Source organism: Ischnura elegans, chromosome 6 (assembly GCF_921293095.1).
Source record: "Ischnura elegans chromosome 6, ioIscEleg1.1, whole genome shotgun sequence".
In the NCBI taxonomy this organism is placed as follows: Eukaryota; Metazoa; Arthropoda; class Insecta; order Odonata; family Coenagrionidae; genus Ischnura; species Ischnura elegans.
This window is the reverse complement of record NC_060251.1, coordinates 67,146,119-67,163,316: the sequence shown is the minus strand read 5'-3', so window position 1 is coordinate 67,163,316 and position 17,198 is coordinate 67,146,119. Positions and strand designations below refer to the sequence as shown.

General features: G+C 37.0%; 1 protein-coding gene across 5 annotated transcripts in view; it reads right to left on the bottom strand.

The window, feature by feature from the left end:
• Positions 1-17,198, bottom strand: part of LOC124160929 (TLD domain-containing protein 2) — a 962,297-nt gene that overhangs the window by 360,497 nt on the left and 584,602 nt on the right. For 4 of the 5 annotated variants that reach the window (XM_046537054.1, XM_046537057.1, XM_046537058.1 and 1 more), the window contains exons 2-3: positions 13,461-13,520; positions 9,350-9,489 (exon numbers count right to left, since the gene is read on the bottom strand). In XM_046537054.1, coding sequence (XP_046393010.1) covers positions 9,350-9,489; positions 13,461-13,520 — 200 coding nt within the window. The remainder of the gene's footprint in view (positions 1-9,349; positions 9,490-13,460; positions 13,521-17,198) is intronic. The other variant, XM_046537059.1, reaches the window with a different exon arrangement.

Here is a 17,198-nt window from a genome sequence, read left to right as displayed (position 1 = left end):
AGTAAATTTTCGTCATGAAGAATTCCTCTAAACCCGTATCCAAGTTGAGTCATTTCAAAAATTTCTAAACACACACGAGAGGGCGCTTTTTCGCACGTTCAGACTATCATTTGAGTTCTGCAATTCTCACAACATCAGACTTGGGATTCTCCTCTCGCAGGTCATGTAACCTTCCTAGACAGCAATTTATCGGCAAGGAGAATTAATCAGTCAACAATCAATCAGAAATACGGTGGTTGGAGCGAATTCATTTCCATGCATACAGATTTACGCACAAGCCTCTTATCATTGGTATTTTCACTACGTTAGGTAGACAATGGATTTATATTTATAAGTTCATTTCATTTTTATATGTAGATTATGGAAAATGTTTTAATACTCAATTAACAACCAAAACATCTTTCTGTAGAGCAGTGGCGTAACTATGGAGGGGGGGGATGATGGGATATATTCCCCCAACAGGGGCGCAGCTAGGAATTAAGGCTGGGGGAGGGGTTCAGGTGCAACTAATACCTGGGTGTGTGACGGTATAGAATACTCACCGGGATAATCGGTAGGTGCGAGATTAATAAATTGCAGAATTTTAAGATAAATGGTTCAAAGTGGTGAGTTTTTACGGCTTTCTGAGGGATATCTTATAAATACTTACACTATTCTATTAGTAATATCAATCTAATTAAGTAAAATGGGTGAAACTTTAAAATTTCTCTGAGCTCTGGGGGGGGGGGTTTATCCCCCAAAACCCCCCTCTCGCTGCGCCACTGCCCCCCCAAAGCCTCATAGAAATAAAAAAAATATTAATGTTATTGTTTAGTTTTGACACATTATAACTGCATCTGCTTAAAGTTAAATAATTAGCACCAAAATGTGTAAAATGTGATTCCAGGCACGTCATTTTTCAAAAATTTTCGCAGATCCTGCGGGGGGTGTACCATCCCATCACCTCCAAATCATATTCCCAGTTACACCATTGCTGTAGAGAGTACATGATGCACCAAAGTTGCTGAAAAGTTATTGATAAATTTTAAGTTATCTGAACGTGTAAAAGAGTCGAAAACATTAATACTAACGTAGCTTTATTACACATTCCCATCTCTTTTTCGTCATTTACCTTATTGCAAAATATTTGAGCAGATTATGAAATACCTACCAATTTTAAGCCCTGGTTTCACGATCAAATAATTCTCAGAAGTTAATACATGATTAATATGAAGATTCTGATGACCGGAACGGGACATGTCCAAATATTGGAACTAAATAAGAGGTTCTATTTTATGCTCATTCACATCGCACAAGTTGGATAGTTACAGGATGTATTTTCTTTTTCACTATTACGTGCTAACGCATTTTTACATTGACTCTTGCGTGTTAATTTCTCGTGAGGCCTGGCCTAATGAACTGATCTATGAAAAATGCTTATACTGAATTAATCATCAACAGCGAGCAATCCGAAGATTGGTTTTATGCAGCTCTCAACTCAATTCTCCAATGACCTAATCTTTTAGCAATTACATCATTCTTCAGTTTTATATGAAGAAATTATGCTGATGCAATAGAGGTTATGAGGACTCCAGTGGAGAAGAACCTATAAAATAAACATTATGTGTACGCTTGCTTTGTGGATTTTAAAAAAGATATAAAAGGGTATATTTTATGGGTATTATTAAGAAAATGGGCGCATATTGGAGGGATAGGAGACTCATCTTCTACCTCCACATAGGTCAGACGGTAACCGACGGAGAATCAGGGTGGACCAGCATTGGCCGAGGTCAGAGATAAGGATGTCCAGTATCGCCATTGTTGTTAATCGAGTACCCAAGCATCCAATTGAATATTTATGCCACATTTCCCACTCCTGCCAGCTTTGGTGAAGTGCCAATAAAAATAAGTGGCCGACTTAAATCATAAGATAATGCATTCAACCTCAATAATTTCATTCCTCCATCATAAACCGAATCCGAATTGATTAAGACTCCGGAGAGTCTTATGAGTGGAAAACGCGTGACCTTAACCTTTAAGGTCACCCTAAGTCGCCCGTGAAATATCGCACGAAAGCGCACGCTTTTTCTCCGCAGGAGACACGCACGAAAAAAAAAAAACTTCGCGTGACACGGAGATGTGGACATCGATCTTCTCTGCGAGTGAACAAACGAGTTGCGAAAAAAAGTTCTGCGTTCAGCCGCACTCGTGAGTAAGGATGGAGAAATATGGTCGTTTCTAGCTTCTGCGCATGCGTCATATGCTTTAAAATACGATAAATCCACGTGATATACCTCACACTTGAACTTCCGGTGACCAGATCAGGAGATCCCTCGAAATTACACACGTTGTAGTGCAAAATATTGGAAAAAAAGGATCGCATTGCACTCATCACCTCGCCGGGGACATTTTTGAAAACATATCAAAATGCAACCAAAGTGGCAACAAAAATCAGCCTGCTATGGGATGGAATCTGGTCTCCTCAACGAAGTCCCCTTGACTTAATGTGTTGTCCACCGGCGCGCATTTAAATTGGTTGACGAATTAACAGCATGTGAAAACTGGTCGGAACCGAGTCTTTCTAGCCAACCAATTTTCAACATAAACATGGTGGAAAGTGCAAAAATTTCTACGTAGTGAATTACAAAAAAAAATCATCATGTCGTTCCACCATGCAGCTGACAAGCCACGGTATCATTGGGAATAAATGAAGGGGACTAATTGCTTAGGAAAAGGCCGATGGCCGTTGAAGAAGGTGGCCGTTAAAAAGATGTGGAATAAGCATTGCTTTTACATAGAAAACGTTTGCTTCCTGGGAAAAGCCTAAGAATAAAATGCATAAAATTAAAATATTCCAGCATCATGGAGAGGTATTTGTCCATATTGAAATAATCATGTCTGATTTTCCACAAAATATCACGTGGAAAATCACATTGTTATGTCATAAAGGCTAGCCACTAATTCCGCTCATACATATTGTGTACCTATAAAGAGTCCGACTGGGGGTCGTAGAACTCTTGAGGTCTTGGTCTAATGTTCCGACTAATTGATCAAATATGAGAGGATCGATCACTTTAAAGATAAACACCCAATTAATTAAGTTGTGCCTAAATATTTACAGAAGAAGAATCTGCCGAACCTCTATATCATTACCGTGCATTGCTCCACTGTAAGCCATTCTTCTTCATAATTAACTTACAGAAGTAGAATCTGCAGAAGCTCCATAACACTGTCATGTATTGCTCATCTATTTGCCATTTTTCTAGCCATTTTCCTCCATCCCACATTACCTATTTTCCTCATTTTTCTCTTTTCACCACTTCCAACTTCCAATTCCACGACTCTCCTTCATATCCTAGGGTTTCTCCTTACACATTCTCCATTCCGCCTTTTTCCGCCTTGCATGCCACGCTCAACGACTCCGCCCCATAAAATCTTCCCTTTTCTCTGCAAAGGTCCTGGAAACGTGTTGCGGGGCAGGACGTCGGATTTTTTTTTTGCGGGAAATAGGGAATGGAATTGGGTTGCCGTGGTGGTATAGTGAAGAGGGAAGGAGGAGAAAAAGAGAGGTGATCGGATACTGCAGGAGCTTGAGCAGAGCAATTCAACTATTTAGGCAGCAGGCAGAAGAAAACGGATACAGTAGTAAGGATATTAGGAAGCCAATTCCACTAGCAAAGGAGATGTGCATGAACAGGAAGTAGCTTCTGAGAGGATCGTTACGTAAGAGTTTACAGAAAAGGTTAGTAAAGAGTTTGATCTGAAGTGTAGCTCTCTACAGTGCGAAAACGTGGACACTAAGGAAGGAGGAAGACAGATGATTGGAGTCATTGGAGATGTGGGTATGGAGAAGACTGGAGAAAGTGAAATGGAGAGAGAGGAGGAGAAACGACGAAGTGCTGGACATGATGGGTGGGGAGAGGCAACTTTTAGATGAGATACGGAGGAGACAGAAGGTTTGGATGGAGCGAGTAATTAGCGAGGAGGGGATATTCAAAACGGTATTAGAGGGTAGAATGTTAGGTAAACGGGGGAGGGGAGGAAGAGAATAGGATTTTCAGATAGATTGAAAAGAATTAGCCCTTACAGTGAATTGAAGAGGGCAGTGCTGGAAGGAAAGGGAGGCTCCAGGTAGAATACTATAATGATAATAATTACGAAGTAGAGAAGAGAAAAGGATGAACCTAGTGATGGAAAAATCGATTTCGATTTCAATTCTAATCGAAAATCAATACCGATTAAAATCGAAAAATCGATTTGGATTAGAATCGAAAAATTGAAAATCTATTTCGATTAAAATCAATTTTTAATAGTCAAAGGTCCATGAAATCCACATCGAGCCATGAGCTTTAAGTTTCGATCTAAACTAGATTTTTCAACTTCGATCTTTATCATTTCGTTTTATCTTACAATTTGAAGCGTCACTACCGGCCTATGAAGGCGTCAGCCGTCCTATGTGAAAGACATCTCTAAGTCCGGTAAAATTGGAAAGGCAAGCCCTCGATCATCAAGAGAGCATCTCAATCAGCTATCATTCTTAAAAATCTTATTGCAGCCGAGTTCGTTCAAAGCGGTGCGGTCCAAAACAATGTGCGTGCTTTTTGTAATTTTTTGCTACTAATAATCCAAGCATGTATTCTCAGTTATTTTTTCTACAGATAAAATGTGTATTTTGAGTGTTTTTCGAATGAATCTAAACATGTTGCTGTACAAACTGTGATTTTCACAAAAATAATCTATCATACAATATGATATATATTGATAATATTTCCGCCTTTTGTCCTTCGATGTCTATCTTGCAGTTCGATTTTAACACTACCAGACTTTTGCAAATTTTTTTGGTGAAAGTTCTGTTGGAACAACTTCAGTTTTCTTCATCTGATAAATCCGTACAACCTCTTTAAGCAATTCCTGGAATTAGCTATACATATTTTCCGCGATGAGTTTTTGGTACGTCACCTTTGCTAGAATAGAAATGCCTGTGAGGAACATAGATCTCTTATATTTGTCAAAAAGTATGCTTTCTGTTCTACTATGTCGTGATATGTTATTTATTAGCATCTTTAATCATTCTATCTGATATGCTAGGTTTAAGTGTAGCGTAATATGAACCTGTGCTTCTCTCTCCTCCCAAGTTGAACTGAGCTCTTCGAGTTACAGAAAAGCATACTCCATTGCATTCCATCTCCGGAATGCTCGTTTCTGGGCCGTAAAGCGCAGCAATTTAGATCTGCATCTTCACCAGCATTTACTTTAAGCTCCTACACTATGATCCTCTCATCAGTCCTCCCCTATTCTTGAACGCTTCCCTTGATAACGCAATTCTCTTCCTGATGTCCTTAATGCTGTACGTTTTTTTTCTATATGCGCTGCCAGGAGAGTGTGTTAAAAATTAAAAACACAAGAAAAAAAAACTCGTGGTAGGAAGCGGAGGGAGGCTGTATAGGAGGAGGGGCAGGTCATTCTTCCAAAATTTATGAACACGTAACAGTTCCCAGGGCAGAATAAGATAAGTAGCAGGAAATGCTGGAACACAGACGTGCCGCGGGAAAATGTAAAAAAAAATGAAAAGCGACACCCGGAATCGAGTTCCGGAGAATAATCTCTCCCCGAACGGAGATAATAAAGTGTCCAAACTGCCACTCGCGTTTTCAAGAGGTTTTCACCAGAAGTGATTAGGAATGTTATATACATGCATTCTTGGCATCAACGTGGCTACGCTGTCTCTTTTTTAAAAGCCTTGATGGAGGGCGGAGAAACATATACATTCGCGAGTTCCGAGAAATGCAAGGCGTGGAGATGTGGGTTCACATTCCGCCTCACGTCGCCAAGGGCAATCAGGAGCGCTGTCATTTGAGTCGAGGGGATGCGCATGAGAAACAAAAGAAGTGAGTTCTGCGGAATCCACACAACTGACGCGGGCGAACCTCGCGTAAATTTTTGAATGAAAAGAGCTCCATTTACTTGCTATCTCACGTGTTCCAAGAACACACGGTGAAGGGCTATCCGCCCTGAGACGCCGGGATAAACTCGTGGATATTCTTTCCCATCATAATATATTCAAAGACAAAAAGGAAACGATGAATTTTTCCTAAAAATTAATTGAAAGTGAGCCCCGCGAATTTGTGCCATTCCCGCAAGTGAAAGCTATGGTTCATTTATGATAACAGAGGTGAAAAAATAGATCGTTAAATTTTCTATGTGGATTAATAACATGCTACCTCGCTACTCAATTTACGGCTGATCCAGTATGTATTGAAACGTGTTGAATTTTCAATATATACTCACTAGAGGTGTAATAAGTATTTTATTTCAAACCATTTTTATTTTTTGAATTTTGTCAATTTCATTTCAATTCAATTGTTTTATTTTAAGGATATATTTATTGTATATTACTTATGCATTAAAAGTTCATGTGGAAAACATTTTTGTAAGCATATTCACAGTATTACGGGTGTATTTCTGGATGCATTAATATCTCTACTTTATAATACTCTCACGCAAACCCGAGATGAGTTAATGCCTTGTGTTCGACGGGAAAGTGTTAAGCCATACAAAGTAAACATTCCGAGAAAAGTCATCATGAAAACAAGTTCATCAGTTAAAAACTTCCAAACCAATCCATTCCGAAGAAAATTATTCTTATGTACGTTCCTGGGATTGGACACAAATTCTCCCATTGAATTACCATTAAAGTTTTAGTCGCCATCTCCACTACATGAATGAACATCTAGAACAAGTTACGACGTGCGCTATTTTGGTGACGCGCAGTCAGTGGAAAATATTTCATGAGATGTATAGCCGAAAAGAGGATCCCATCAGAGCCGATGTGCTCTTGATCCTTTGATCCTCGGAACAGCCTGTGATTCCCAGGAAAAGAAAACGGCAGAGCCCCCATTATCATTTCCCGGAATCGAGAGGTGACCACATCGAGGCGTTTTCGATCTGGACCTCAATACGATGAAAAGGCACAAGGAATATTGCATCAACGGTTTCGGAACCACGCGAGAGACGAACCCACATCAGATGGGGAGTAAAATACATGATCCGCGGATGATACTAAAAACCTATACAAAGAAAACACTCTGACAGACCCAAAGGGATAAGGTGGTAAGACATTCTGAGAAAAATTCTTCCTAGAGAAAAATTATTTTGCACGGGAAACAACATTGCTTATACATAGACCTTTGAAGGATCCAGATACCTTCTGGTAGCAAGGTATTCAGCGGACTTTCCTCAATGGGGGGAGCTTAAGAGGAGCTTAAGCCCTTCGAAGGATCGATAAATATGATAGTTAAAATACTGAATATTTAACGTAACTTCCATTTACCACACACAATCAGAGGTTTTTCTTATGATATTTCAAAAATAAATCAGCCTCATGTTTTACAATAGTGAAAATAATGTACAATATTTTTAGACGATGCATTGACATGGAACTGTTGACGACACATATTATAAGTTAGAAGAGAGGTATTTCGTTTGAGTTTAAGTTAAACCGATGTTTACATGACAAAAACGATTAAATGGTTTTCTAATCCAACCCCCTGGGCTCCTCATTTCAATAAATCGATACTGCCTAAAACCTATAGAAAGAAAACACATAGCCAGACCAACATCGAGAGATATTCCGAGTAGTGAGATATTCCGAGAAAAATTATTCTTTGGATATTATTTTTTACGGGAAACAACATTTCTGTTCGATGCTTGAAGGATCTAGATACCTTGCGAATGCATAGAGTTTATAATGGGAGGGAGGTTCAGATGGGCTTAAACCCTCGAAAGGAGAAGTAAAACATTGAAAATAAAGGAGCTGATAGATAAATATGATTATAAAATGCTGTAATTTATAATGTGACGTTAATATAACGATTGGTCTTACTTCCGCTAACTACATACAAACAGAGGTTTTTCTTATAATATTTCAAAGATAAATCAGCCTCATGTTTTTCAGCTGTCAAGATAATTTTTACTACTTTTAGGTGACTCTTAGATATGCAACTATCGACAACACATATTCAAAGTAGAAGAGTGGTCTTTCCTTTGACTAGTAAGTCTAAACGGTGTGCACATGAAAAATATTATATGGTTTTCTCAGCAAAACTCACAGGCCCCTCATAGCAACCAATCAATAATGCCTGAAACCTATGGAAAAAAACACACTGCCAGGCCCGTAGGGATGAGGTGGTGAGGCATTCCGAGAAAAATTCTTCTTTTTATTTTATTTTGTACGGGAAACAACATTGCTCTAAGACCCTTGAAGGGTCTATATACCTTGCGGCAGTACGGTACGCCAAAGGTTGGGGGGGGGGGGGGGAGACTCAAGAGAGCTTAAAACCTCCAAAGGAGAAGTATAAAATCGTAAATAAAGGAGCTGATCGATAAAAATGGTTGTAAAATACTGTATAATATAATTAACGCTACTTCCACTTACTGCACACAATCAGTGGTCTTATGACATTTCAAAACTAAATCAGCGTCATGTTTTACAATGGTGAAAATAATATACACTATGTTTAGGCGATATATAGACATAGAACTGTTTACAACAGAGGTTTTAAGGTAGAAGAATGGTATTTCGTTTGAGTTTAAGAGACCCATATGGATAAGGTAGTGAGATTTCCGAGAAAAATTCTCCTTGTACAGTAACGTCAACACGGATATAATGTCATTGATTCCTAAGTCTCTCCTTTAAAGTTTAAGCATTGACAAAACCTCGGGTCAATAGATTTCAAAACCTCGTAACTAACGTCAACAAAATCCGGTTCTAAGCAACGAAGGACTGTCCACAAGAAAATTACAGATTTCTTTCAGCAGTAGTACATCATTTAAGTGTGCTTGTATAAATTTTGAATTTTTATAAACATACTGTATCTTGGCTTTACTTAAACATAAAACTGTATTCGTTGAATAAAAAACTTCATTTTGACGACTCTTCAACGTTTTAAATTTAAATAGCACAACAGCATTACTCATAAATTTAGTTTTCTTTACATCAATAATCTTATTAAGGAATGTAATAATAACCATTACCTTTACTTATCTCCAAAAATAAAAAAATACATTGCACATATCTCCATTGATCAATAATACAGGAGAAATGAAAAGTTACGATTTGTCATTAAATACGTACTTTAATGAGATTATTGGTGTAAATACAGCTAAAAACTGAACATTGGACTAAGCTAAAAAAATTGAACTTATCCCACTTGGCTACTAAGGTTCTCAATTAGTTTAATGACCATTTTATACTCATTTTAGTGCATGTGTTTAGTGATGTAGTCAATAATAGTGTGTCCCCTTTAATGACGTTATAACCAAGCTAAACTGCACTCCACGTGTTTTTCATGGGCTGATGAATGGTACTCACCTTGTGCTGGTGCGTTGGTCTGTGACTTCTTCTGGTATGTGCCCTCTCCCACACTCTCCAATCTTCCGTCCACTTTGCTCCGTAGGGAGTCCATATCGAAAGGCGTGCCCATGCCATGATCCACGCTCCTGCTCTTGCTCCTGAGCGAAGAAAAGAAATAAATGCACATTAGAAAAAATCTAATCACCAAAGGAAATTACGACTATATGTTTTCCTTGAATTTTGGTTATCTGCTTATGGGAGTATCATTGTGAAAATGTTTAAAGAAAAGGCCATGTGAAGAGCTTGATTTGGAGGGTAGGGAATTGAAACTGGCTATCCTCGATAGAAACCTAGTGCTATACCCACTGGACTACCACACACTCCCCCAGCATCGTAATTTGGATAGAAAATAATCTAACATAATTTATGCAATTGTCTGATCTGGAGTGAAGCGCTTGACACGTGACACTTAAAAAGGACGACGAGAAAATACTAGAGGTGTTAGAGAAGTGGCCATGGAGGAGAATGGAGAAGGGGAAGTCGACGAAGACAGCTAGAAAACTTCGTAAGTATTAGACTACCAGAATACTCCTGAAACCTACCTTAATCGGTATAGTAATTTTATAATTTGGTCATCTACAATAGAATTGAAGGCTAGGTATGCGGAATATGAGGTGGAAGACAATAGCATTTTAGTAAAACTGGGTAAACGAGATTTTGCAGGTTCCGAAATTGATTTATTCACAGCATTAAACGACACGTTTTGATAATTTGCATCAATTTCACACTTGAATTATATGAAATCATCAATGGGGGCCGCATAGGATACTGCATAATGTTTCCGTGGAAACTGCATAATCTCTTTCATTCATGGGAACACTTCGGACGTTTCCGACAAAAACAATTCCCATTGAATGGAGAGTATAACAATAGATAGATTCAGGCAAATATAAGTTTTTTTATCTTTAAGGGAGGCTTTTAAACACTATTTTTGTTAATCCAACAAGCCTGAATAACTTTAAAAATTACGAAAATAATTTATTTGTATGATTCCAATTTCAAAATTGCTTTCATGTTGACAGTATTGACCACAGAAAATGATAATATTATCCAATAAGCATACTGTTACTACAATTACCACCACTCTACTGAAAGTGCTATTACATAGGATGGAGCTTTCAATATTTTTTTTACAAGCTCGAAGTAGGTGAATATTGATTACTTGGCATCCTGAAAAATTCTCGTATGAGTGGAAAACTTGCTAAGACTCAGGAAAGGTATTAATTATCTGCAAATCAGATATTTAATCCAGTTTCTTTTTAAGTAAATGGAATATTCAGTGCAAATCTTTAAGAGGAAGGCTTAATGTGACTGCTTCGCATGAGTGGCACCATTTATATTCAATTGATGAAGATTGACATAAACTCGAGTTCTAGTGCCACCCTACGACTTCCCCCAGCTCAACCCTCCATGTAACTGGATACGTTCCCACCCTATCTCCTCAATCATAGATTCGACGGTTTTATTTTCTAACTAGGGCTTACCGATACTCCATTAAGAGATTTACACGGGAGTGAACGAAGAATAGAGTAACCATACTCAGAATCATTTCAATGGCTTAGTTCTAACAACACGTATCTCAAAAATAGCAACTTTTCAGGAGAAAAAACAAAAGATAAATTTTTTTACTTGTTCTTTGAAATTAAAAACCAAAAGTTCATAAAACTGAAAAAAGAAGTATTCTTTAGCAATCAAAGAGTTGTTTTTTGCTTGTACATATTTAATTTTTTTAATGTGATAACACTTTGTTAAATGTACCAGTCTCAGACCGGCCGGTTCTAACTACACAATTTGAGATACGAGCGGTTAGAACTTAGCCATCCATATATATGTTGACTCTTGAAACCTAGTAAACCTCATTCATGATGATATGTGCGTTGCAGTGCGAAGAGAAGTTCACTCCTTGTAAGTTTATCCATAAGGTTGACCCAATTTTGGCACGCTCGTTTACTTTTCTTGGACAGATATATAAGACGTTTGCTCTAAATTTAAGCACCTTTTCCCCCACAGCACTCTAATGAAGAGCAGCAGTTTTTCTACTATCAGGAGCCTAAAGTACACCTTGACGAGAGCCATTTATTAGTTTCACATCTCCATTAGCATGTTAGGCCACGTCAGCACTAGCGGTTGCAATATTTATATTCCTCTAAAAAACAACGGTTGTAAATTGATGCCTTGAATAAGCATGGGCAAGCGTAAATTGAGAAGTTATTGGTGATCTGAATACTTGTTCGTTAGAATTATCTCTGAACCACATTCGAGCAACGCCCATTTTTTTCACCTGTTTGTGGGCGAATGTCGACGAGGATAGCAGAACACGACGGCATAAATTTCGGAATGCGTGCTTAGAAACTTAGAAATCCAGGTCTGTTCCATTAGCGAGACAAGAAACATGGCAACCATATTATAAGGAAAGGAAAATAGTGCTTATTATTTTCGCAAACATGAAGGGAATCCTAAGTAATCATTTTCAAAATCGAATTTCGGCATTTCGAAATCAATTCCGGAGGGAAATAATATTAATTGAAGAGAGCGGTGGCAAAGGGCACTTTATGGAGGTGATTTAATTCCATCCCAGGTATTCATACCATAAATTCCTTTCTTTTTACCCTCCGAGAAAAAAATTTGAATTGACTGGAAAACCCTGGTCTCCTGATTGAGTTCTAAAGCTCCATCTAAAAACTCGGTCGCTATGGCTAAGCAACGCAGCGTTACACTATATTTCCATTTTTTTTTCTTTATTATTTTCATTATTCATTCATCCCCATTTATTTCAAATCCATGGCATGTTAATAATAATTTTAAAATTGCATGACGTGTAATCTAAGAAAAATCTCACATTGATTAGTTATTGAATCTATTTAAAAATGTAATGGGAGAAAGCATGAAACGTCTTCGTTAGTTGAAATTTCTATTTATCTTAATATTTTGCGGATTATGCTAGTAAAACCTTTTCTGTTTTATTAATCAACAACAAACACAAAAAGTAATTAAAACTATTAAATCTCTTCCATGAAACCTTTCTCTGGATTGGGAAAAATACTTCTATATATAATTGTCCAAACTTAAAAAAATAACATTGAAAAAGTGGAAGACTACTCGAAATTAAAAGAACACGGGCAGAAACCACATAAACTGAGCACAGTAGTTTAACTTTGGTGGCCAACGATTATATCTAGTGCAGCTAGATATATAACCGCTCATAGCCGTCCTCCCCTTTCTACTTCGACGCGACAGCGTACTTCACGAACCGGATCTAGTGTGGAAATGAATGAAGAGGCGTGAATAATTTTTTTAATACCGACCGTGAGTGTACTCGGACTTTCCAACGTCGTGGATGCAGTTATTACCACCGCAGTCATTATGTGTAATATCCATCAATGACAATTCTGAATGAATACTCCTCATTTCCACGACCCTCTACTTCCGTAGACATGCGATTCCCCCGGTCACCCTCAAAGGAAGCGAGTTACAATACCTATGAATTCAAAGTTCACCCCGTGTATTTTCTATGATCTTTTGCGAATTTATGTCCTAAATCACCCCCATTACAAAAGAAAATAACAATTCGTTAACTTAAACAAATAACTGAAAATTCTACAATAGCTGATATTATCACATTCAATATTGAAAACCTTTTAGGTCTGCAATGATTTTATTTACCAACTAAACATACTGTGCATGAAGAAATAAATCGCGTCAAATTTTTCAGTACGATTTGAATTTTTGTCCAAAAACACCCAAATTGTAACTGTCGCATATGCATTTTATTTCCATATTTAGGTGCAAATAAATATATGTAAACATATTTTAGAAGTTGCACGAAAATTTACCATTATCCCTCCATTCAATAATTTGCAAAGTTCATTCTCGTTTTTACGTGCATGCACTATATATAAGCGATTCATGTTTTTCAAGTTTCAGAAGGGTAAATCGATGATAAAAAAAGACAAAATGCGACCGGTCGAGTAGATGTGATGCGTCCTTTTAAAAGAAAATTAGGATTCGGAGAGCCAATCTATGGTAATTGTATTGCGGACGGCGGGAACAGCATGCATAATCAACTTACCTGAGCCATGGGACAATGTTGTCGCTGGTGCGAGTGACATCCTGCGAGGCTCGGCGTCCTCTGAACATTGCGGATCAAGGGAAGAAGCGGGCGCAAGCGAGAAAAAAATGATATAAAAGCAAAAATTAATGAAAAGAAGCAAGCGTAAAATAAAACAGAAAAAAATCAAAAGCATAACAATCAAAACAAATGTTCAAAAAATAACGATAGCAACTAAAAAATTTGTCTTTCAAAAGCGTAAAATGAAACAGAAAAAGCTTTAGCTCAAAACTCAAAATAACAATTTTAGAAAAATTATCAAAAGCAACTTATAACTTTGCCAAATTTTCAACATTACTTAATGTGATCCAGGCAGCTAAAAACTCACGAGCGAACAGAGAAAATATGGTAAGCAAGAAACAAAAAGACAATGAAAAATATACATATGAATTGAAATAAAAAAATACTAGTTAAATTTACTGGCTAGTTTTTTGAAAAATTCAGCAGCTATGAAACTAACGCATATTTATTGACAGGAATAAAACAAGCATAACTCCACTAATTCATAGGCATGTAAAAATCATCATCGCGCATGCCTAATTCTCTAAAATTGCGAAAGCATAGAAAAATTACCATCCATTTCAATGCAAGCAAAGAATTAAATAAAATTTGAAAAACAAATATTTTAATACAGAGAAATTCAATTTTCCACGCAAAAAATTTCAAATCTCTTCAACACAGTAAAAATATAAATATAAATGATATTGCGCTACAAGGGAAATCAATACCCATACAAAATATCTAGAAATTCGACTAATAAAATGGGTTGTAAAATATATAAAAAAAATAGTTTTTGGTACTGCAATCACATTCCTGACATGCAGGGTTGAACTATTTTATCAAAACAACTACGATTTCAATGAAGCAGTTACGTGAAACTTAACCTCTCCGTTCATAACTAAAATGAATAACTGGATGGAATACAAATATAAACATTTCATCTCAAGCAAAAACTATGTACCTATTAATAAATTGCAGAGATTCACCTACTAATGCAGAAATGCATGTTTAACGAGATCAGTAGGCTTCGCTAACGTTCCACCATCCACCATGAAACTTTGAAAATGCATGCGTTTTTTCTTACTTATTTAATGATGTTGAGGTATACTTCGAAACTTTAACTGGTCATACATGTATGGCCTCCAGGAAAATTATTTCTCACATTCTAATTTTATCGAAGAATATAAAATGAAGTAACATCCCTTCGCAACATCACGCGTGAAGGTAAAAGACTCACAGAGCCATCCCTTTGTTCTGTTGGACGTATATATTAAAGTTGGCAAGCATGACTCGAGAGTTGAGAATTCCCCGCTCAGCGGGATATCACATGGTGGGATACCGTGGAGAAATACCCATGGCGACAAGAATGAGATAATGAATGGATGACTCCGTGATGCTGTGAAACAAACGATGACTGGAATATAGAATGTGTACATGCTGAAAGGATGTCGTGCATGACACTTTAAATGGACACAAAGGGTGAGGTTCTGTAGGGGCATATATATGAAATGGCATCGTATTGCAGAAGGTTTATGAATGCTTTACATTCGTCGCCGGTTGCGTTTTTGTGAATACTTCAACAGCACTGAATAATTTTTTTTATTACGAATTCATTTCAAGACTTGTGCATGCCATGCATGTGTGCACAGTGGCGCAGCGAGAAGGGGGTTTTGGGGGACAAAACCCCCCCAGAGCTTAGAGAAATTTTTAAGTGAAATCGATTTTCCTTGGATTGGATTAATATTGATTATAGAATAGTGTGAGGATTAACAAAATATCCCTTAGAAGGTCGTAAATACTCACCATTTTGAGCCATTTACCTTAATTTATTTTCTGACGGAGGCCCTCCGCACCTCCCGCTTACCCTGGCGAGTATACCACACCCACAGACCCCCCAGTATTAGATGCGCCTGAAAGCCTTAATTCCTAGCTGCGCCTCTGTGTGTGCATGGCCGGTTGCAATCTCGGAGAATAACTAAAAATAACTGAATACCTACGTTACCTTCATGGGAATATGTTGCAAGGATCGTGCATGCCCTAAATTCTTTACCAGTCACCCTAGAGTGTAAAATCCACGTAGAATAATCAGTCAACAATGGTAACGTAATAAACATTGAATAATTTGTACGCCAGTAAAACCGTAGCTTTGGAGAAAATTATATCTCATTTTTACCCATACTTCAAACTTGCTTGCTTTTGTCTCTTGGAGTTATCAACAAACATTATGCACTTAAAGAGATCTATTATAAAAAAACATGCATACCAATCCATAAATATTATTTTAATATGCAAAAAGAATATCTAACCTATATGTAACACTATTAGACTACGCATATTTCGACCACGGTGAGAAGAAAAAGCAATATAGAACAAAGACATCAAAATTAAATCGTAATGGCTCGTCATAATAAAATTTGAATCATACTGGCTGATGAGGCAACTAAATTGCTCCAATTAAGTAATTTTGTCTATCAAAAAGGGAATATTTAATGCCAAACGATTTAAAACCATTTGGTAATTTGGTCCACTCTCTCTAAATTGGCAAAAAATAAAACATATTTCTTGTGAATCGCTTCCGAAAATGAAGCACGCGGGCTCGCAATGTAATATTAACGGTCGACTGGAATTTCATCATTTTTTTTAGAGTCAGAAATTCAGATAAAAATCTGCATTTCGCAGAAATACAGATATTGATCTAAATTAGACATGGGATATGTCGCATGACGCAAAGGACACGACATTCCGCAAGTAGACAAGGACATGATTTTAGACTTACAGGAAACTCAGCCTAAATTTACTCGATGAACTAACTTTACGCACATTTTCCATATTTAGAACTATAAGATGTGATTTCAAGTGATATATATTATCCCATTTTACCCAATGCTGCTTCTAAGCAACATCACAAATGTACGTATAAATTTTCATATCTATTCAAGTCAGATTTAAACTACGTGCTTTCTTGTGCTTAATAGTTTATTAGCGAAATATCTAGTTATCACAACATTTATGATTGAGTAAAAAATTTTCGCATTTTCAAAATGAGAAGTCTTGAAATTTAATTTCTCCCAGAGGCAGCTCTGAGTTAGAAAGGGCGAAAAAAGATCTGATATCAAGTGAAATATATTTCTTATTAAAATGAAATATCTGTGAAACATATTTAATAACCACAAATCAAATTGAAAACCTACGGAATTGAACTGATTTTTAAAAAGAATATATATTATCACTTAAATTTGTTTTTTCTAGTAGAAAAAATGTATGTGTATTGAGTCCTATAAAAATACATACTAATGCTGAGTCATTGTCTTCATCAGCGTAAAATTATACCGTGACTGTCGAATTTACGCTGGGTGCACATAGCCCTATTTGAATACAGTTAATGTTTCCAATTTGGGAATGAAATAGGATAGAGAGTGTTTGAGCACACAAACGTAATAAGATACATAGAATACGGAAAGGTGCATCTAGTGGAAATTAAGCTCCGAAAGCAGTCGTTAACTTTTCCAGAAAGTTTTCTACTTCTGCACGTAAACCTCTCAGTAATTACGGAATCCAGGAATTAGTACTGTCAAAATCGTATAACCCACTCTTGCCGTCCATAAAGCTCATTAATGGAAAAACATGCCCACGATAAAATTTATGGAAGCGTCCCGGAACATATCATCACTACGCTTGACGGTACTGATATTAAAAGAA